The 23412-nt window shown below is 40.5% G+C and overlaps 1 protein-coding gene across 6 annotated transcripts in view; it reads left to right on the top strand.

Moving 5' to 3' along the window:
• Nucleotides 1-23412, top strand: part of Jph1 (junctophilin 1) — a 155819-nt gene that overhangs the window by 3975 nt on the left and 128432 nt on the right. For all 6 annotated transcript variants that reach the window (XR_001785237.2, XM_011238399.3, NM_020604.2 and 3 more), the window contains exon 2: nucleotides 1891-2650. Coding sequence is in view for 5 of the 6 variants with exons in the window: in XM_011238399.3 (XP_011236701.1) it covers nucleotides 1891-2650 (760 nt within the window). In the remaining variant the exon portion in view is untranslated. The remainder of the gene's footprint in view (nucleotides 1-1890; nucleotides 2651-23412) is intronic.

Here is a 23412-nt window from a genome sequence, read left to right as displayed (position 1 = left end):
TTGAAAGTTTATAACAACTTTTTTTTCTATTGAAGCAGCAGTGTTTATTCAGTATGAAGCTTATTATCATGGGGAAAATGCCACAAATATTTTTTTTTAAAACGAGGTTCAACTGAGTAGCCCAGACTGACCTATACACAGTAGCCTTCTGTCTTAGTCTTCCACGTGCTACGATTGCAGGCATATACTTCCACACTCAGCTTCTGACATGTTTGTATATAACAATCTTGCCCTGTTTTGAGAGCTGTGCCCCACCCTATTTAGAAATGTATAGGCATGAAGTTAAGACTCCAGGTCTACTCAAGATATGGCAGTCATGGTACCAGACCCCTTAGTACCATGTTATCCCCATTGTTACTCTGTGGTTGTTTTTTTATAATGTAAATATGTCAGCCTGAGAAGAAAGAGAGGGGGGTCTTGAAATTGACTTAGGAATAGCACTAGACAGGTGTGGTACTGTGTACTTGTAATCCCTGCATTTTTAAGGCAGGAGGACTGAGAGTTCCAAGCCAGCCTGCACTATATACTAAGAACCATCTTCAGAAATAATAGTACCCAACAGCATTATCTCTGGTTGTATTAAAAAAAATGTGTCCTAGTCACTGGAAATCTGCAAGGTAATGTAAATTATAACATATAATAAGAAACAGAGCAAGGTCATCACCTTCTATAATCATGATTTATTTTCTTTGACATTGGGAATTGTTAGGAATAACAACAAAGTAATCACATTTGAAATTTTTCCAGATAGCTGTTCTGGGGGCACACTACGATGCAAAATTTGCCTTTAATTGAATGGAAATAGCCTTCACTTTGAGAATTCTGAGCTCCTTAGTTTAGCCTTCATTGCTTCCAAAGAGCATTTAAAAATCTCTACCAGGTTGTTTTTTAAAACTTATCTTGGTTATTAAGTAGAAGAACTCTGAAACTATTTTTAGGGTTTATCTTATTCCTAAAAAGTATAATATTCATAGAAAAAGTGATCTGGGTTAACAGAATTTTAATGGACGTTGCTGAGTATTCCTCTGAGATTTGGAAATATTTCTTCCATCCTGTCAGTTCTTTAAAGCTCTTTAAACATCATCTTCAGACAGCCAGAGACCCCAGAACACATAAGCCATGAGTCTGAGACATTTGTTCTCTTTTGAAAGTAATTCCTGCCCTCAGATACTTCCAGTTTGGCAGAGACTAGGGAGATGCATAATGCCTGGGAGAAAACAGATTTAGCAAGTAATATGCCCCACATCTTTACCCCCGCTCTCCCGCCACCATCACCACCAATCCTTAGTATTCAACAGGTTAGCCTTGCCTAAGTGTAGGAAAAGCCAGGACATCTTGTTGGACAGCCACACCCCAAGTATTCTGATCACTGTTTTTAATGTTAAACCTATGTGCGTTTTAGAATGTATACCTGGGCATAGACCTAAAAGCCATTTTTTTTTCAGCTAAATATTTGAAACCATGACTAGAATTTTTTTTCCTGCTGTGGCAGTGCCTTACTTTGATGCTTTCAGACAAGAAAAGATGATTTCTAATGATCACTCCTTTTGTATTAGAAAAGAAAATGGTTCACAGCTCTGAGGGTGTAATTCACTGATAGAGCATTAGCCTAGTGTATAGGTCCTTGGTTTAATCCACTTACCACACCAAACAGTGATTCCTGTGCATGCCTATCGTTCATAAAAAATTTTAAATAAAAAGCAGAAGTCAGACTATCAGGAAAACGTATTCATTAAAGCCATGAGAGTCAAAGTCACCAAGTAGCCATTCAGAAGTAGATTAAATTGTGTATTAAATTTGACCCTGGTCCTTCCTGCCCAGGGTACTATATTCTCAGTATACAAATGTGGTCCCTGAAGACTCACACTATGTTGATCTTCTTTCTCGAAGGTACCTACCAGGGCCAGTGGGCTGGAGGCATGCGGCATGGCTACGGTGTCCGCCAGAGTGTGCCCTATGGCATGGCCACAGTGATCCGTTCCCCGCTGCGCACTTCCCTGGCCTCGCTGCGCAGTGAGCAGAGCAACGGCAGCGTGCTGCATGAAGCTGCAGCCGCAGCTGCAGACAGCCCGGCTGGAACAAGAGGTGGCTTCGTGCTCAACTTCCATGCGGACACGGAACTGGGCAAGAAGAAGGGCGGCCTCTTCCGTCGGGGTTCCCTTCTCGGCAGCATGAAACTCCGCAAGTCCGAATCCAAGTCTTCCATCTCCAGCAAGCGCAGCTCGGTCCGCAGTGATGCAGCCATGAGCAGAATCAGTTCTAGCGATGCCAACTCCACCATCAGCTTTGGTGACGTCGACTGTGATTTTTGCCCCGTGGAAGATCACGTGGATGCCACTACCACGGAAACCTACATGGGCGAGTGGAAGAACGATAAGCGCAATGGCTTCGGCATCAGCGAACGCTCCAATGGCATGAAGTACGAAGGCGAGTGGGCCAATAACAAGAGGCATGGGTACGGCTGCACTGTGTTTCCTGATGGCTCCAAAGAAGAGGGAAAATACAAAAATAATATCCTGGTCCGTGGGATAAGGAAGCAGCTTATACCAATAAGAAATACAAAAACTAGAGAGAAGGTGGATAGAGCAATTGAAGGTGCACAAAGGGCGGCAGCCATGGCCAGAACCAAAGTGGAAATAGCAAACTCAAGGTATGTAAATATAGAGCTGGTAGTTTGACATAAAGTAGGGATGAATTTTTTTTTTTAAACAAAACAAAACACTGCAGTTTTTGTCTGATGGCATCACCGAGTAGGTTCCCAGTACACTTGGGGGTAGAGGGGAAGAAGACTCCAAGAGAAACCATTTTCAAAAACTGCTTAAGGCACATGGGGCACCTTTCTTCTTCTAAATTATGTCCCTAATATTTAACAACCTATTTTAAAAGGGGCCTCTGAAATACTCACTGCTCTGTGTGTATAAAAAGAAAATATCCCTTTATGTACAAACATATCTACAATACAAATGATATATCTTTATAACGATATTAAGTTGAACATATTTACAACTGTCCAATAAGATTATTCTAATTTATGAAATAAGAATTCTGTTTACTGAAGCTTTCTAGGTGAAATCAGAAAGATACAAGGGGGTCTAAGTGAGGCAAACACAGAGAGCGACAAGACGCATGTCGAAAGCCAGAGTCCCTTCTCGGGAACAGACCAGGAGACCACGGCTGTGAAGGATTGTCCCAGTCTGGGCAGGAAAGATTAGATCACTTGTGTATTAAAAGGAAAGGGCTGGAGAGAACTTGACATGGACAGATGGGCTTCTTACTGTGCCAAGGTTGGAGAAAGTAGAGCAGTTGAGAGGAGGGCTGGCATAAGCAAGAGAAAACGGGTCAATAGGAGATTGACAAAGAGATGCACATGGGCATAGGTGAGTTTTGTGTTTTCAGTTTTACTCTAGAAACCAGGCTCAGCAGCTCGGCACCAAAACACCGAGTCCCTGGTAGGGATAGAGGTTTTTAAAGGATAGGTACTATCAGTTAGACGGGAAAGAAGGCGTGGTTTTGCTTGGAGTTTTTAGTTTTACAGGTTAAGACTGGCCACTGTTATATATGGCTTCAGTCATAAATTTGGCATACAATATTTAAAACTCCTGATTCTGCCTCAGTAATACTTATCTGTTTTAGTAAATCTTCCTCTGAAAGCACACAATTCAGCACATCAGGGTCTGTATTGGTAGTACTGAGTATAATATTCTGCATTTAATATTCACTGAGTAACCCGCCCCTTTTGATTGAACCTTAAGGAAACTTTAAAGATTTATTTATGTGCCTGTGCCTGCACAGAGGTGTGTGTACCACTATGGTTCCCCTCAAGGTCAGAAGAGGATGTCTGGAGCCCTAAAGATGGAGCAATAAGCAGGTGTGAGCTACTGTGTGGGTGCTGGAAACCACACTCTGGTCCTCTACCAGAGTAGCACACATTCCTAACCACGAAGCCATCTCCCCAGCCCCAGTATTTGAACTTTTAATGCAAAAAAAAAAAAAAAGTAGCTTCATAACAGTTCAGAGCAATCCTTCCAGAATTCTCAATTTGTTTTGTTTTGTTTTGAATACTCCTGTTTTAGGAGTACTGTTGTATCTGTATCTGAAACACTAATCAGAAAGTGGAAAGGAGTCACTTCTTAACCCTCATGGTTTTTCTCAACTGAAACTTCCATGCAGGATTTCTGCTGCCCTCTCTCCTGAGCATCCTCTAGTATAACCGTTTTCTTTGCTAAGCCCTAGATCTGTGTGCATTTCAGGCTGCTTGACTCACGCAGTCTCACTGGCCCTCAGTTCCCTTTTGTAGCTAACACTGTACCCTTTGCTTACTAGGCCCTATCTCTAACTGGCCTAAGGCGTTCCTGCAGTCTTCCATTTCACACTATCCTTACAAGTTAGTGACACACTATAAGCAAGAGTTTAGGCTTAGTGGATGGGAAATAAACACTCCTGCAAATAATGTATTCTAAGCGTTGGTTTTTATGATTTGTTTATATTAGAGGAGACCACCTAACTGAAGTGAGCATGCTTGCATACTGAGACTATCTGTGCTCATTCTGACATCATAAAATATTTCCCCAAGTCAGAGCCACATTCTCTCTTGAAAGACTTGGAGAGAATAGCATATAGTTTGGGGACATTGTATCATATAGTTAGTGGTCCAGGCATCTTTAAACCTTATACTTTCAGCAGCTGAGATTTCATTGAGCATTTTAAAAAATATTCAATTCATTATTCTAAGTGAAATAATCTAGTGGCATAAGGATAAATCCTACTTAGACCATCAAAATGATAGCTGTCAGGAAGTGGTGAGCTGAGGAGTCACTGCCTAAAGGTCTGTAGTTGAGGACGTGTGAAATGCGTCAGTTCAAGACATCTGTGCAGTGACATGCCTGTAGTTCATAGGATTGGACTGGGCACTAAAAAAAAAAATGAAGATGACTGGAGTTGTGTGAACTATTTTTGCTTTGCCACAACATAAAGATGGTATTTAGATGGCAAATTAGACAAAACTTAAAACTAAAAGCACTCAACTAAATGCTTATATCTTCTTTCATTTTTCAGTGCCGTTCCTGGATGCAATAGATACTTCAGTATAGACGTTTGGCATTATTTTTGGTAAAAGTAGCTAACAGATGGACATTTCCCATGAAATAGTTACATTTGGACTGACATTTCCCTTGGAATGGTTGAGTTTAAGGTTCATGACATAGGTAAATCATAAACAGCCCAGAATAGATAGGCAATATGAAGGTAGCTGGCTTACTAGCCCATTAGTCCTTTTAAAAGTCAAAAGTAGAGCCTGAGAGATAGCCTAGTGGGTAAAGGTACTGACCACTAAGCCTGATAACCTGAGTATCTGAATCCCCGGCCCCACATGATGGGAGGAGAGAACCAACTCCTGCAAGCTGTCCTCTGACTTTCACACACATCCCCACATATACACACATAAGCAAATGCTTTTATTTTTCGTAATTTAAAGTCAAAACTATAAAGGATGCTGATAATTTGTTGACCCATAAAACTTTTCCTCAGGTTTCTGCTCTGATTCAAAAGTATTATAAAAACTGACTTTTTTTTTTTTTCTCGTCTTGATTGGGTTAAAATTCATCATCAGCGACTAACACGAGTCTCACTTGGTTGCTTTCGAAATGTTAAATAGATAGAGAGCAGCTGTGATTATTTCAAGACATGAGCATGCCTAGCCATTCTAAGCTTCCATGCCAACTGCTGACCTCAGCCTCCCTGCTATGTAGATGAGCATACCCTCTGAGAGACTTTCAAATCAGCGAGAACCATGCCAGCATCCAAACCTAGGTTCCATTTCTTTCCTTCACCCGTGTTTACCCTTTGATGGGACCTGACCAGTTGGGCACACTTTTGACTCACTTTTGACCATTCATTATACCTGAGATCTCTTATAACATTGGCCTTGTGTGATAGAAATCAGTTTGTATAGAAAAGACTAAAGATGGCAACCCCAGAGCTTGAAGGGCTGTGATATCTTATGCAGGGCAACCCCCTCTTTCAGAGATAGCAATGAGGCTTTTCCAAGATCTCTAACTATACCTCTGACTGACATACTACCAACACTTAGTGACCATTCTCTTAGGGCTTCCTGCTGCAGTTCCTTCTTGTATCTTTCTCTTTTCGTCCTGTCCCTTTTCCTCATGAAACAAACGGGATCACAGGGTATGGCTAGGGACCAAAATTGTTGGTTGACAAGATATTACCATTCTCAATGAAGGTTGAGCTGGTCCAATAATAAACTAATTTCTCTACAGATTCACAACCTCCAGGAATTCAATGCATAGTGATGATAATAACATTGGTTCATTCTGTGCATTTGACAATACCAAAATATGTAGTAAATCAGAGTAAGACAGCATGTTGCATGTTGCTTCCTAAGAGTCAATGCTACCTGAGTATTCAGCTGTCTTTATTATTTTTTTTTAAGTTTTTTAAGTTTATGCTCCTTTCTCTGGGCCATCTTCTTAAACTGAATCATATCTGAGCATAATACATGAAGTTGGCTAGATTGATCAATCCTTTATAAAAATATTTCATTTAATTCACACTTCATTTGTGGGTAATTGTGTCAGTATGTGCTGCAGGTCTAAACTGATTTTTTTTGGGGGGGGAATCCTTATTCTATGCCAAGTTGTTATGGAAAGTCAAGGCACTGAAATTCTCAAATTCTATTAGAAGAAGAATATTCTTTCTCTTTTGAGAGTCAAAATGAAAATTTTGTGTTCCCCTTGTTGGTTTTTGTTGTTGTTGTTGTTGTTGTTGTTTTGGGTTTTTTGTTTTGTTTTGTTTGCGGGGGTGGTGTTATTATTGGATCTTGTTTTTTTGGTTGGTTGATTTGTGGGTTTTTTGGTTGGTTTTTGGTTGGTTGTTTTGTGGATATTTGGTTGGTTGTTTTGTGGTTGTTGCTTTGCTAGCTTAGTGGGCTTTCTGTTACTTAGTGTTTGTAAGACAGCCCACCTAGTAATCCTCCTGTTTCAGCCTGCAGGATCTTGGCCTGATACCATCTCAAGTCTTATTTTTAATAAGAGCAATTTTATGCAACTTTTGTAAGTTTATGTACTTTTTGTTGTTGTTGTTATTGTTGTTGATGATGATGATGATTCTGCCATTGGAAGTCTAACTCATTCTTAGTTTTTGCATGGAAAGGAATTCTAATGATTTTAAAACTAACAAGGAAAAGGCTACTCAACAGATTATACATGGGGTTGTTCTGCTGAACAGGGCATGGGGTATTATCCTTGCCTGTCTGCCAGTGTTCTTTACATCATTATACCTATGTACTCTCTGCCAAGCCAGACTCTGTGTGCACAGTTATGAGTGCCAACCTGCTCCATGAGGCTGAGAAAGTTGCTCAGTATATAGCACTTGCCTAACAGACATAAGGCCATAAATTTGATTCTCAGCATCACACACACAAGAAGACCCCATTTCCAGCCTCTTTTCTCTATGGAGTCAACACATGGGCCACAGGCAATTGGCAAGGAAAATAAGCAATTTTAGAAGATATAGTTCTCTTTACCAAAAAATGCCCATTTCTGTGGGAGGCAAAAAGGAGCTGGCCCTAACTTCTTCCCACTTATTTGTCTATGGAGTGTTTAATGCCAGACATGGCCTTCTCCATATCAGGGCCCTGAAGCTGTCCCCAGAATTCTAGGACTGTGGGTGGGTAGAGAGAACAGTTGAAACCAGAAAGATGACCTCTCAGGCACAGTTCTGTCCTGCCCCCGAGCCAGGAGTGAGTTTTAACTGCTGGAGAGCTGGGAGGCATAACTCAGGGACACAGAGAAACTACTGTGACAATTCTGTCCCTCAGACCTGATGTTACATCACTCAACTACTATTTAACAAGCCATTGCACACAACTCAAGAACATACTGCTAGGAGGGCCTTCTCATACCTTTGTTAGGCTGTCTTGATTCTAAGGGTCCTTCTTTCAAAACCTATGTCTTGGCTTATTAGGAAAACCAAATCTTGGCTTATAAGGAAACTCTGAGCCAGTGATATAGACATGTGTTTTGATACAGAAGTAGAGGTAATCAAATAAAAATTTAGTGAAAATTTATTTTGGGCTTTAATCAATGGCACACTGTTAGCCAGACTCTGAGGTTGCGGCAGCCATTCTTTCTAAAACTATAAGCATGGCTCTCAATTTGACTAAACAAGAAAGGCAAAGAGATGTTTTATGTGGTGTGAATGGGTTTGAGACAATATTTAATCCCACAGAGATGTGTGTGGTGAGAGCTAGCTTTAAAAACAGGAGAAAAAACAAACTGAAAGACTGCAGTCATAAGTTTGAGGTCATATGTTGACTTTTGACTGTAGCAGTTGGAGTCTAAGTTGTATAAATTTCAGCAAATTCCATCTCATTTAGTGTGAACTAGACCACGTTCCTGATATCTAAATATGAAGAGTTGAAGCAGCAATATTATTTAAGTATAGTTTCATTTATGACGAAAGCCATAAACTATTATGGTCTTTGGGAAGCCCCTCAGGATTGTGATAGCATTCTGAGCTCTGTCCTGTGTATACTTTGACCTCAGCTCTGTGGGCAAGTGGCAGAGTCTCATGTGCAAGTCAGTACAGCTGTGGCCTCCTCCCAGCAGCAGCTGCCATCAGCCCAAGCTCCCCACTCACAACTTTCCATTATGAATTAAGCTGACTCTGCCAGTCTCCCTTTACTCAAGACACCAAACTAGTGCCTTGCAAATCTCTGAGATGCTTTTCTTATTATAGATGAAATATGAACATTGTGTTTAGGAACAGGATCCAGCAAATGCCAAAGGTATTTATGTAAGTCATTCAGCTTTAGTACAGCGGCCTCCTGAGAAGAAAATCAAATCAGCTTTTCAGAATTTTGACCTTCTGTTTTAGTTGGTGTTTCACATTTGTTCTATAATATGCTAAATTCAAACTAAGCTGCTTTCTGAGAAGTTTAATTAATATGTAAGAAGTCAAGATTGGCTTCAAAGTGCTATACTCTTTTGAAGGCAATCTCCTTTGGAGTTCTGTGTAGGCCAGAAGAAACTTATTAAAGCCAAATGAAGTGTGTGTGTGTTCATTCACTTTCTATCACTTCTAAACAATTACAGGACTAGAAAATAATTTTCATTTGATTTTTGCTACTTTTTGTCACCTTGAGTTAAGGTTAAAAGTTTTGGAAATTTAATGGTATCAAAATAATAAAATTGCTAGAAGTCTTTTTTATTGTTTTACTACTGCACTGGTGTGAAATATTAATATTAATGAGATGTCATACTTTTGTTTTCATGCATTAAGGGTTTGAGATATATTTGAGGCACCATTTAGTCAGAGTACATGGAAGAATACACCACCGAGGCCAGCAATTTAGGGCTCAGAGGCGAAAATAAAGCCACATCAAGCAATGGGCATTAGTCATTTTCATATCAACCCAGTTCCTGCACAGTAACTTGGAAATCAATGGATCTATTATGTACCTTACTTACTTGTCATGTTTTACTATGTTCATTAACACTTATGTGCGGAATCTCAGAAAATAGACATCCTAGTTTGTTTTCTTTTGTTGTGATAAATACTAACCAAAACCAACTTGGAGAGAACAGGGTTTATTTCATGTTATAACTCCCAGGTCTGAGGACGTTAGGGCAGAAACTGAAGCAAGTGACCATGGAGAAGTGCTGCTTATTGTTTTAATCCCCATGGCTTGCTCAGCTTGGTTTTTACACAACCCAGGACCACCTGCCCAGTGGACTAGGCTCTCTTACATCAATCATTAATCAAAAAACGCCCCCACCAACATGCATACAGGCCAGTTTGGAGGAGGCAGTTCCCTTTCCTCAGATGACCCTAGTTTTGTTGGGACAAAAACTAACCAGCACAAAACACATGTTAGCCAGTCCATTTCCTAAGACTTGATTCTTAGTGAAATATGAATTTTTAATCATTCTTTGAACTTATCAATTTTAAGTAAATGTACAATTAATACTGAGAGTTTTTCTTCTGGACTCTAGTTGGGACAAATTTAAACTATATTAACTATGGAATAATTGATGTATTGCTATGAATTTAGGAACAATGTGGGAGGAGCTTTATTGTAGTATAAGACTGTAAGCAGGCTTTCATGGCTGGCATCTAGCCCGAGACTTACAGGATGAGTGGATATCTCCTGGAAGGTGGAGTGACAGAGAAGGGTACGCAAAACAATTGCGGGGGTATGGTAAAATGTTTAATATGATTGGAGCCATGTAGGGAGTAAACTGGGGTGTTATTCTCACATAGGGGAGTACCATTAATATATGTTCAATAGAAGAATTACATGATCATATTTAGAAAGCTTACTCTGGATACTGGTAGTTTAGATTAAGCAAGGGGCAGTAGAACCAGGAGCCGATGACACAGTCACCTGCTAACTACTACCCAAGACAAGAGCCCACAGTTGAGCTATGCAGGACAGTGGTGGGTAGTGAGAAAAGCCCAAGCACAGGTATACCAGGATATCTTAAGTGGTTGAGTGGGAGTGGGAAGAATGAGCATGCTCTGGAGTTTCTGGTTGGCCACCTAGGTAGATGGGAGCATTACTTACTCAGAATATTGGATTTCTTTTTCTTTTTCTTCTTCATTCATTCTTAAGAGAAATGAAAAACATGGTCATTCCACCTGGGTCTACACAGGTGTTGGCTAGAATTACAGACAATCACCACCAGGCTTAGCCCAATGCTGCTACTTTATTTCTCAGATTTCTAAGTGCTGATGGGGAAGAACTCTGGGAAATTTACACACTACTTCCACAGTTCAGATTCCAACTTTAAGGAACCTAGATATTTATTGGTCATGCAGAAAAAGGAATTCTGTGCATGTGTTACTAAACGCACTTTTCTAAAAGAGACACATCGAACAATTCTCATATTCAATGACTAGAAATCTGTTGCCTCAAGATGATGTAATTTAGGTATTTGCAGTTGTGGAGTTATGCTTTCTGAGATTTGTGCGCAGGAGACCCCCTACTCAGTGAGCAAGTACTGTGCCTTTGCACTTGTTTTTCTTGACTACATCCTAGGACAAAATATCACCCTTGAAGTTTATTATGCTACAGAAATACCTTGAGCAAACATTTATGTAGTCCAAGCTCTGTCCAAATATGGCACTAAGCCCTGAGGATACAGAGATGAATAAGAAATAGAACCTGTCCTTCAAAGCAAACACCCCGCCCAGTGCACAGTTCTATTGTGTATCTGGCAGGGACCATAGAGGACCATCCAAGGAGGTAACTGACACAGCCTTAGCAAGTTTGTAACAGATACTTGAATGTGGACTCTTCACAGTCAGCTTTCTCTAGCCACCACATCTCCACTTCAGACCATCTTTCTTTGCCTAACCTCTCCTAGAGGTTTGTGGTTATATTCCATATGGAAAATAGCTAAGAACAGAAACTGAATAACTCGCCCACACCACCCCCCGCCCCGTTTTTTTTTTTTTTTTTTTTTTTTAAGACAGGGTCTACCATGTAGCCCTGGCTGTCCTAGAACTCACTCTGTAGACCAGGTTGGCCTTGATTTCACAGAGATTCATGGGCCTCTGCCTCCCAAGTTCTGGATTAAAACTGAGTGCCACTATGTCTGGCACTAGAAATGTCTAAAAATAAATGAACTTGATCATCATAATCTCGATAACAGGATTTCATGTGATGTTTGGAAGCAAATGCATTGGTTGCTTGTAGGCACTCTGGTTTTCTGGCACTCAAAATCTTCCCACCCACCTTCCTAGATTTCCCCCTGAGCCTTACAAAATTTTCAATACACACACACACACACACACACACACACAAACACACTGTTTAGAGAGTTAAATTATGTTTGAAATCTGTTAGAATTTTGAAGGGTAGTGGGATCCCCTCTTAGCAGTGTTTGGATTCAATGATTTTGAAGTTAACTGTTTGATTTGTAAATTAATTTTGTTACCGTGTCCAAATGAGGCAGTACAAAGAATACTGAAAATGTCCTCTATGCTCATGAAGCACTAACTTGTGATTTTCCCTCTTTGGTCTGTGGATAGCATCCTGGCTGATACCATTTGGCCATATGGAAGAGCCAATAGGTCTTGATCGGTTACCTGGTCCTGGAACTGTGGCATGACCATGACATTTATCATCTCGTCTAATACACACACACACACACACACACACACAGAGTAACTGCATCTGTAAGAAATGGATAATTAGAATATCACAAACCAAGTGTGTAATAGATCTAGGCTGAGTCCCAAGAAACATGTTTCACATCCTCCAAGTTTTGAAAATTGGGCTGGGTGTTTTTTTCTTGAAGTCCTGACCCTCCTTAGGTCATAAAGGCTGGCCTGGCCAGGAGCAATAGTATTGCAGTGCAAAACAGATCACACCTCAAAGAGATCATTCTGAGCCAAATATGAGTGGCCAAAGCCCAGTAACATGGGTTCAGATTGCCCCATTGTGGTGGAAGCAGTTACCTGAACTAATAATTACAAGAGGATTAGTCACAAAGCGTTTACCAAATGTACCAGTGGAAACTACTGTAAGAGGGTGTAAAGTAAGAGGGTGGCAGCCAAGCTGCTCTAGGTTTAAGAGTTATATGGTGTTATGTCTGACACAGAGGTAAGCAATAGCTAATGAAGAGACTAACGATAGCCTAAGATGATTTCATACTGGATCTACAGTGTTCCTAGAGTCTACAACCATGACTTTTTAATAATCCTAACCGCTCAACCTTGTGGCATCTTCAACATGGGAACATGGCTATGGCTTTGGTTTCTTTCTTTTTTCCTTTCTTTTTATTTTTATTTCTTTAGTCCTAGGAACTTAGTTTTTGTTATTTACTCACAGATTACATCTTGCTACTATTTTGTTAAACAGATACAATACTTTGGATAGCCACAAATCTTGTAGGCCAATGTAAGCAGATTTAATATAATAAGGTAAAGTCTAGGGGAGAGGGGATCCTGAGAAGACCTAGGAGAGAGGGCCACTGAGGGTGAATAAGATGAGGGGGATGTGTTGCAGTAACAAGGGTTGATTCTTCCATATTTTCACTCAACTCTGACTTGAGATCTTTAATTCAATCCTTACCATACATGCATGGTCTTTTTTTTTTTTAAATTTTTTTATTAGGTATTTTCCTCATTTACATTTCTAATGCTATCCCAAACATCCCGCATACTGTCCCCCCCATTGCCCTACCCACCCACTCCCACTTCTTGGGGCTTGTGTTCCCCTGTCCTGAGGCATATAAAATTGCACAACCAATGGGCCTCTCTTTCCACTGATGGCCAACTAGGCCATCTTTTGATACATATGCAGCTAGAGACAGGAGCTCTGGGGGTACTGGTTAGTTCATATTGTTGTTCTACCTATAGGGTTGCAGATCGCTTTAGCTCCTTGGGTACTTTCTCTAGCACCTACATTGGGGGCCCTGTGATCCATCCAATAGCTGACTGTGAGCATCTCCTTCTGTGTTTGCTAGGCCCCGGCATAGTCTCACAAGAGACAGCTATATCAGGGTCCTTTCAGGAAAATCTTGCTTGTGTATGCAATGATGTCAGTGTTTGGGGGCTGATTATGGGATGGATCCCCAGTTGTGGCAGTCTCTAGATGGTCCATCCTTTCGTCTCAGCTCCAAACTTTGTCTCTGTAATTCCTTCCATGGGTGTTTTGTTCCCAATTCTAAGAAGGGGCAAAGTATCCACACTTTGGTTTTCGTTCTTCTTGAGTTTCATGTGTTTTGCAAACTGTACTTATATCTTAGGTATTCTAAATTTCTGGACTAATATCCACTTATCAGTGAGTACATATCATGTGAGTTCTTTTGTGATTGGGTTACCTCACTCAGGATGATACCCTCCAGGTCCATCCATTTGCCTAGAAATTTCATAAATTCATTCTTTTTATAGCTGAGTAGTACTCCATTGTGTAAATGTACCACATTTTTTGTATCTATTCCTCTGTTGAGGGGCATCTGGGTTCTTTCCAGCTTCTGGCTATTATAAATAAGGCTGCTATGAACATAGTGGAGCATGTGTCTTTCTTACCAGTTGGAACATCTTCTGGATATAGACCCAGGAGAGTTATTGCAGGATCCTCCAGTAGTACTATGTCCAATTTACTGAGGAACCCGCCAGACTGATTTCCAGAGTGGTTGTACAAGCTTGCAATCTCACCAACAATGGAGGAGTGTTCCTCTTTCTTCACATCCTGGCCAGCATCTGCTGTCACCTGAATTTTGAATCTTAGCCATTCTGACTGGTGTGAGGTGGAATCTCAGTGTTGTTTTGATTTCCATTTCCCTGATGATTAAGGATGCTGAACATTTTTTCATGTGCTTCTCAGCCATTCAGTATTCCTCAGGTGAGATTTCTTTGTTTAGCTCTAAGCCCCATTTTTTAATGGGGTTATTTGATTTTCTGGAGTTCACCTTCTTGAGTTCTTTATATATATTGGATATTAGTCCCCTATCTGATTTAGGATGGGTAAAGATCCTTTCCCAATCTATTGGTGGCCTTTTTGTCTTAGTGACAGTGTCTTTTGCCTTACAGAAGCTTTGCAATTTTATGAGGTCCCATTTGTCAATTCTTGATCTTACAGCACAAGCCATTGCTGTTCTATTCAGGAATTTTTCCCCTGTGCCCATCTCTTCCAGGCTTTTCCCCACTTTCCCCTCTATAAGTTTCAGTGTCTCTGGTTTTATGTGGAGTTCCTTAATCTACTTAAATTTGACCTTAATACAAGGAGATAGGAATGGATCATTTCGTATTCTTCTACATGATAACCACCAGTTGTGCCAGTACCATTTGTTGAAAATGCTGTCTTTTTTCCACTGGATGGTTTTAGCTCCCTTGTCGAAGATCAAGTCACCATAGGTGTGTGGGTTCATTTCTGGGTCTTCAATTCTATTCCATTTGATCTACTTGTCTGTCGCTATACCAGTACCATGCAGTTTTTATCACAATTGCTCTGTAGTACAGCTTTAGGTCAGGCATGGTGATTCCACCAGAGTTTCTTTTATCCTTGAGAAGAGTTTTTGCTATCCTAGGATTTTTATTATTCCAGATGAATTTGCAGATTGCTCTTTCTAAATCCTTGAAGAATTGAGTTGGAATTTTGATGGGGATTGCATTGAATCTGTAGATTGGTTTTGGCAAGATAGCCATTTTTACTATATTGATCCTGCCAATCCATGATCATGGGAGATCTTCCCATCTTCTGAGATCTTCTTTAATTTCTTTCTTCAGAGACTTGAAGTTCTTATACAGATCTTTCACTTCCTTAGTTAGAGTCACGACAAAGTATTTTATATTGTTTGTGACTATTGTGAAGGGTGTTGTTTCCCTAATTTCTTTCTCAGCCTGTTTATTGTTTGTGTAGAGAAAGGCCATTGACTTGTTTGAGTTAATTTTATATCCAGCTACTGCGCTGAAGCTCTTTATCAGGTTTAGTAGTTCTCTGGTAAAATTTTTACGGTCACTTATATATACTATCATATCATCTGCAAAAAGTGATATTTTGACTTCTTCTTTTCCAATTTGTATCCCCTTGATCTCCTTTTGTTGTCGAATTGCTCTGGCTAGGACTTCAAGTACAATGTTGAAAAGGTAGGGAGAAAGTGGGCAGCCTTGTCTATTCCCTGATTTTAGTGGGATTGCTTCCAGCTTCTCACCATTTACTTTGATGTTGGCTACTGGTTTGCTGTAGATTGCTTTTATCATGTTTAGGTATGGGCCTTGAATTCCTGATCTTTCCAAGACTTTTATCATGAATGGGTGTTGGATTTTGTCAAATGCTTTCTCCACATCTAACGAGATGATCATGTGGTTTTTGTCTTTGAGTTTGTTTACATAATGGATTACGTTGATGGATTTCTGTATATTAAACAATTACTGCATCCCTGGAATAAAACCTACTTGTTCAGGATGGATGATTGTCTTAATGTGTTCTTGGATTCAGTTAGCGAGAATTTTATTGAGTATTTTTTGCATCGATATTCATAAGGGAAATTGGTCTGAAGTTCTCTATCTTTGTTGGATCTTTCTGTGGTATAGGCATCAGAGTAATTGTGGCTGCATAGAATGAATTGGGTAGAGTACCTTCTGCTCCTATTTTATCGAATAGTTTGTGCAGAACTGGAATTAGATTTTCTTTGAAGGTTTAATAGAACTCTGCACTAAACCCATCTGGGCTTTTTTTTTTTTTTTTTTTTTTTTTTTTGGCTGGGAGACTATTAATGACTGCTTCTATTTCTTTCGGGGATAGGGGACTGCTTAGATCATTAACTTGATCCTGATTTAACTTTGTTACCTGGTATCTGTATAGAAATTCGTCCATTTCATCCAGGTGTTCCAGTTTTGTTGAGTATAGCCTTTTGTAGAAGGATCTGATGATGTTTTGGATTTCTTCAGGATCTGTTGTTATGTCTCCCTTTTCATTTCTGATTTTGTTAATTAGGATGCTGTCCCTGTGCCCTGTAGTGAGCCTGGCTAAGGGTTTATCTATCTTGTTGATTTTCTCAAAGAACCAGCTCCTCCTTTGGTTGATTCTTTGAAAAGTTCTTCTTTCCACTTTGTTGGTTTTGCCCTGAGTTTGATTATTTCCTGCCCTCTAATCCTCTTGGGTGAATTTGCTTCCGTTTTTTCTAGAGCTTTTCGGTGTGTTGCCAAGCTGCTAGTGTGTGCTCTCTGTAGTTTCTTTTTGGAGGCACTCAGAGCTATCAGTTTCCCTCTTAGAAATGCTTTCATAGTGTCCCATAAGTTTGGCTATGTTGTGGCTTCATTTTCATTAAACTCTAAAAAGTCTTTAATTTCATTCTTTATTCCTTCCTTGACCAAGGTATCATTGAGAAGAGTGTTGTTCACTTTCCACATGAATGTTGGCCTTCTATTATTTATGTTGTTATTGAAGATCAGCCTTAGTCCATGGTGATCTGATAGGATGCATGGGGCAATTTCAATATTTTTGTATCTGTTGAGGCCTGTTTTGTGACTAATTATATGGTCATTTTTGGAGAAGGTACCATGTGGTGCTGAGAAGAAGATATATCCTTTTGTTTTAGGATAAAATGTTCTGTAGATATCTGTTAAATCCATTTGTTTCATCACTTCTATTAGTTTGACTGTGTCCCTGTTTAGTTTCTGTTTCCAAGATCTGTCGATTGATGGAAGTGGTGTGTTGAAGTCTCCCACTATTATTGTGTGAGTTGCAATGTGTGCTTTGAACTTTACTAAAGTTTCTTTAATAAATGTGGCTGCCCTTCCATTTCGAGCATAGATATTCAGAATTGAGAGTTCCTCTTGGAAGATTTTACCTTTGATGTGTATGAAGTGCCCCTCCTTGTCTTTTTTGATAACTTTGGGCTCGAAGTCGATTTTATTCATTATTAGAATGGCTACTCCACCTTGTTTTTTCAGACCATTTGCTTGGAAAATTGTTTTCCAGCCTTTCACTCTGAGGTAGTATCTGTCTTTTTCCTGAGATGGGTTTCCTGATAGCAGCAAAATGGTGGGTCCTGTTTGTGTAGCCAGTCTGTTAGTCTATGTCTTTTTATTGGGGAATTGAGTCCATTGATATTAAGAGATATTAAAGAAAAGTAATTGTTGCTTCTTATTATTTTTGTTGTTAGAGTTGGCATTCTGTTCTTGTGGCTGTTTTCTTTTTGGTTTGTTGAAGGATTACTTTCTTGCTTTTTCTAGGGTGTGGTTTCCATCTTTGTATTGTTTTTTTTTTTTTTTTTTTTTTTTTTTTTGTTATTATCCTTTGAAGGGCTGGATTCGTGGAAAGATAATGTGTGAATTCGGTTTTGTCTTGGAATACTTTGGTTTCTCCATCTATGGTAATTGAGAGTTTGGCTGGGTATAGTAGCTTGGGCTGGCATTTGTGTTCTCTTAGTGTCTGTATAACATCTCTCCAGAGTCTTCTGGCTTTCATAGTCTCTAGTAAAAAGTCTGGTGTAATTTTGATAGGCCTGCCTGCCTTTATATGTTACTTGACCTTTTTCTCTTACTGCTTTAATATTCTATCTTTATTTAGTGCATTTGTTGTTCTGATTATTATGTGTCAGGAGGAATTTCGTTTCTGGTCCAGTCTATTTGGAGTTCTGTAGGCTTCTTGTATGTTTCATGGGCATCTCTTTCTTTAGGTTTGGGAAGTTTTCTTCTATTAATTTGTTGAAGATGTTTGCTGGCCCTTTAAGTTGAAAATCTTCATTCTCATCTACTCCTATTATCCGTAGGTTGAGTCTTGTCATTGTATCCTAGTTTTCCTGTATGCGTTGAGTTAGGATCTTTTTGCATTTTGCATTTTCTTTGATTGTTGTGCTGATGTTCTCTATGGAATCTCCTGCACCTGAGATTCTCTCTTCCATCTCTTGTATTCTGTTGCTGATTGTCGCTTCTATGGTTCCAGATTTCTTTCCTAGGTTTTCTATCTCCAGTGTTGCCTCACTTTAGGTTTTCTTTATTGTGTCTACTTTCCTTTTTAGGTCTAGTATGGTTTTGTTCATTTCCATCACCTGTTTGAATGTTTTTTCCTGTTTTTCTTTAAGGACTTCTACCTGTTTGGTTGTGTTTTCCTGTTTTTCTTTAAGGACTTGTAACTCTTTAGCAGTGTTTTCCTGTATTTCTTTAAGTGAGTTATTTAAGTCCTTCTTGATGTCCTTTACCATCATCATGGGACATGCTTTTATTTTTTTTTTTCCATTTTTTATTAGGTATTTAGCTCATTTACATTTCCAATGCTATACCAAAAGTCCCCCATATCCACCCACCCCCACTCCCCTGCCCACCCACTCCCCCTTTTTGGCCCTGGTGTTCCCCTGTACTGGGGCATATAAAGTTTGCAAGTCCAATGGGCCTCTCTTTCCAGTGATGGCCGACTAGGCCATCTTTTGATATATATGCAGCTAGAGTCAAGAGCTCCGGGGTACTGGTTAGTTCATAATGTTGTTCCACCTATAGGGTTGCAGATCCCTTTAGCTCCTTGGCTACTTTCTCTAGCTCCTCCATTGGGAGCCCTATGATCCATCCATTAGCTGACTGTGAGCATCCACTTCTGTGTTTGCTAGGCCCCGGCATAGTCTCACAAGAGACAGCTACATCTGGGTCCTTTCAATAAAATCTTGCTAGTGTATGCAATGGTGTCAGCGTTTGGATGCTGATTATGGGGTGGATCCCTGGATATGGCAGTCTCTACATGGTCCATCCTTTCATCTCAGCTCCAAACTTTGTCTCTTTAACTCCTTCCATGGGTGTTTTGTTCCCAAATCTAAGGAGGGGCATAGTGTCCACACTTCAGTCTTCATTCTTCTTGAGTTTCATGTGTTTAGCAAATTATATCTTATATCTTGGGTATCCTATGTTTGGGGCTAATATCCACTTATCAGTGAGTACATATTGTGTGAGTTTCTTTGTGAATGTGTTACCTCACTCAGGATGATGCCCTCCAGGTCCATCCATTTGGCTAGGAATTTCATAAATTCATTCTTTTTAATAGCTGAGTAGTACTCCATTGTGTAGATGTACCACTAATGTAAGTGGATCAAGGAACTTCACATAAAACCAGAGACACTGAAACTTATAGAGGAGAAAGTGGGGAAAAGCCTTGAAGATATGGGCACAGGGGAAAAATTCCTGAATAGAACAGCAATGGCTTGTGCTGTAAGATCAAGAATTGACAAATGGGACCTAATGAAACTCCAAAGTTTCTGCAAGGCAAAAGACACCGTCAATAAGACAAAAAGACCACCAACAGTTTGGGAAAGGATCTTTACCTATCCTAAATCAGATAGGGGACTAATATCCAACATATATAAAGAACTCAAGAAGGTGGACTTCAGAAAATCAAATAACCCCATTAAAAAATGGGGCTCAGAACTGAACAAAGAATTCTCACCTGAGGAATACCGAATGGCAGAGAAGCACCTGAAAAAATGTTCAACATCCTTAATCATCAGGGAAATGCAAATCAAAACAACCCTGAGATTCCACCTCACACCAGTCAGAATGGCTAAGATTCAAAATTCAGGTGACAGCAGATGCTGGCGTGGATGTGGAGAAAGAAGAACACTCCTCCATTGTTGGTGGGATTGCAGGCTTGTACAACCACTCTGGAAATCAGTCTGGTGGTTCCTCAGAAAATTGGACATAGTACTACCGGAGGATCCAGCAATACCTCTCCTGGGCATATATCCAGAAGATGCCCCAACTGGTAAGAAGGACACATGCTCCACTATGTTCATAGCAGCCTTATTTATAATAGCCAGAAGCTGGAAAGAACCTAGATGCCCCTCAACAGAGGAATGGATACAGAAAATGTGGTACATCTACACAATGGGATATGCTTTTAAATCGGGTCTAGCGTTTCGGGTGTGTTGGGGTGCCCAGGACTGTGTGAGGTGGTAGTGCTGTGTTCTGATGATGGTGAGTGGTCTTGGTTTCTGTTAGTAAGATTCTTATGTTTGCCCTTTGCCATCTTGAAATCTCTGGAATTAGTTGTTATAGTTGTCTCTGGTTATAGCTTATTCCTCTGCTGATTATGTTAGCCTCTATCAGCAGACCTGGGAGACTAGATCTCTCCTGAGTTTCAGTGGTCAGAGCACTCTCTGCAGGCAAGCTCTCCTTTCGCAGGAAGGTGCCCAGGTATCTGGTGTTCAAACCTGCCTCCTGGCAGAACTTGTGTTCCACTCACCAGAGGTCCTTAGATCGCTTGGAGACTCCTCCAGGGACCTTGGGGGGTGTCTGCTGACTCTGTGTCCAAGGTGACCCGGTGCTGGTGCTGACTGGAAGGGACTTGTGACCCTGGTCAGGCTGGGTTTTCTGCTTCCCTAATTAATGCTGCCTCAGGTCCCACATGATTGGATTGGAACACTAGTTGTGTTCCACTCACCAGTGGTCCTAAGATCCCTTGGAGAGTCCTCTTGGGAACTTGGGGGTGTCTGGCAATTCTGCGCCCAAGGTGACCCAGTGCTGGTGCAGACCGGAAGGGGTACATGCATGGTCTTAAAAGCTGTCTTCATTTGTTGCTTGTGGTAATTGAAATGGTTGAATACAACATCCACAATTTCTCATCTGTCCTACTCCCCTTCTGCCACAGACCGGGCCTGATCTGCCCCCTCAATCAGTGGGAATCAGGGCTTCCGGCAGATGGGCATAGAGTCGGCTGGAATTGGGGTGACAGATTTGACACACTGGAGTGTGGATCTGAATGTAATTTGTCAAATCGAGCATCAAACTTTTTTACAGAAGAAAATAGGGAAGTTAGGTGACAGACCAGCTAGGTACAATGAGGTTACTGAATTCTTATACAAAACAGAGGAATGCAAACACAGAAGGACTGGCAGGAACCAACTGGGATAAAATTCAATGTTAATAACTGGGATCAAAAGCAGCCCCACCTAAAGTCAGTTTAAAGTTAGAAGCCAGAGACAAGGGCTTGATGCCCTTGCCATAGTTCCTATTCTAGTCTATTGTATAGTCCACCTTCCCCCTAGGCCATTGTAAATACTTCTGTATGGGTGTAACTCTGCTACCTATAGTAAAAAGTATCTACTCTGGTTCCTCCTTAGATCAAAAACATCCTTCTTCCTAGATAATGGTAAATTCCTGTGTAGGGCAGTGACTTAGCTATCCATGCCCAGGGTCAGACCAAGGACTGCCTAGAATCTAACTTAGCTGTATATTTTAAAAAATCAATTTTTAAGAGCACTTATAATAAAGCAATGTTAAAGGAGAGCACACAGAACCATTTACCAACTAAAGCAAGGACATTGGATCATTCGTTATACAGGATGCCATGTTCCAGGAGACTAAGTGTCCATGAACTTCACCTAGGGACTGCATCCAGGCTTGTCAGGCGGGTCACTACTGGAGTGGATGTAACACTCTTCATTGCTTTTTCAGAGAGTTACTGTATTTCTCATTACATCAAATGAGAGGTTGGTTGGATTGTCCCTTCAGTGCCCTGAGTAATTGTAGCAAGCTGACGAGGGTAAGGAGTTTGTCCTCTAAGGTACTGAGAAGGCATCTGTTCTCCAGGAAAGCCACCTAATAATGGATCCTAGGCTGATCCATGACCATAAAACTGTGCAAGTGCCTATAGATGGCCTGAAAAGCCTGCTTCACCAAGTGAGACCTCAAAGCTTTGGCCTCTAGGATATGGTAACATGTCCCCTGACTATGGGTCACTAGGATAGCCCCCCAGGGGCTGGGTAACCTCCAAGTGTACAGTGGCCTGCAGCTCCTTGGTAGCCACCACATCATGCTGATAGGTAAGCACCTCCTCCCATTGGTAGAAAGCCACTGGATGTGGATACTGAGGGAAACATGGCTTCTGACCTCCAAGAGTATATACAGGGAAAGCCTGTTGAGATAGCCCAGGTATGATATCCTAAGCCAGTGAACAGCATCCCACATTGTTTAAACTCTTAGGAACAGGATTGTAATTAGAGATATGAAAGCTAAAAACTTTTTTGAAGTACCAAAAACATGGCTCCAAAACTAGTCATTTGTTCAACTCAGAAATTATTATTAAATACTTGCATATTCTACGTTGTATTAGACATGAGGGAAGAAAAAGAAGTGTGAGCCTGCCTCCCACCACACACTAAGAGTTAACACAGATGAGCTGAAAGCAGATGTTTATTAGTACTCTACCTCACTTCACTAGTCCCAAGACAGTTTGCATAAATGTCAAAAGGATTGTTCTTAGAGGACTTAAAAGTGAGTAGATTGACTTGTTTATCAGGCTGTTCCAATGGCTCTGCTGTACTTGGCTACATACCCCAGTAAGATTTCTTCATATTGCAGTACAAACTTGACAGTAAAAACATGTTTTTTTTTTTTCTTGAAGTGCTAAGGATTTAATGTGGGGTCCAAGCATGCTGGAGAAGTGCTCTAGCTCTGCACTACATCCACTGCCAGTAAAAGTTTGCTTTCTGCTTTTCATTAGGGTAACTTTGAACCCATTACTGGAATTACTGAAATCTGATTATCAAGTAAGGAGATAATCACTGCTAGCATTTAACTCTACAGGTGAAAACAAGAGTAAGAAAATCGAACTTGGGAATTGGTTTAGTGGTTTGGTTTTGCTTTGTTGTTTCAGCATTTTCTATGCTGTATGATTTTTGGCTTTAAAGTTCAGTTGCTAAGCTTTAATGTTTACAAGTGTTTAAATTGCAGCTGCTGTGTTTGTCACAGTTGTTGAGCCTTCACGGCGTATAGTAAACATGTTTCAAGAGAAACAGGATAAAACACCAAAGAGAAGATGCAGACAGGCACCCTCCCACACTATGGTCCTGGTGAACAGGAGTGGGTGGATGCTGGCCCCAAAGAAAGGACCAGTAAAGTGCTGTGAATCCTGGGAATTCTAGCACAATACACGTACCTTGGGCAAGGCAGAACTGG

Source organism: Mus musculus, chromosome 1, assembly GCF_000001635.26.
Source record: "Mus musculus strain C57BL/6J chromosome 1, GRCm38.p6 C57BL/6J".
Classification (NCBI taxonomy): domain Eukaryota; kingdom Metazoa; phylum Chordata; class Mammalia; order Rodentia; family Muridae; genus Mus; species Mus musculus.
The sequence above is the reverse complement of the archived record's forward strand: the minus strand, read 5'-3'. Positions and strand labels throughout refer to the sequence as shown.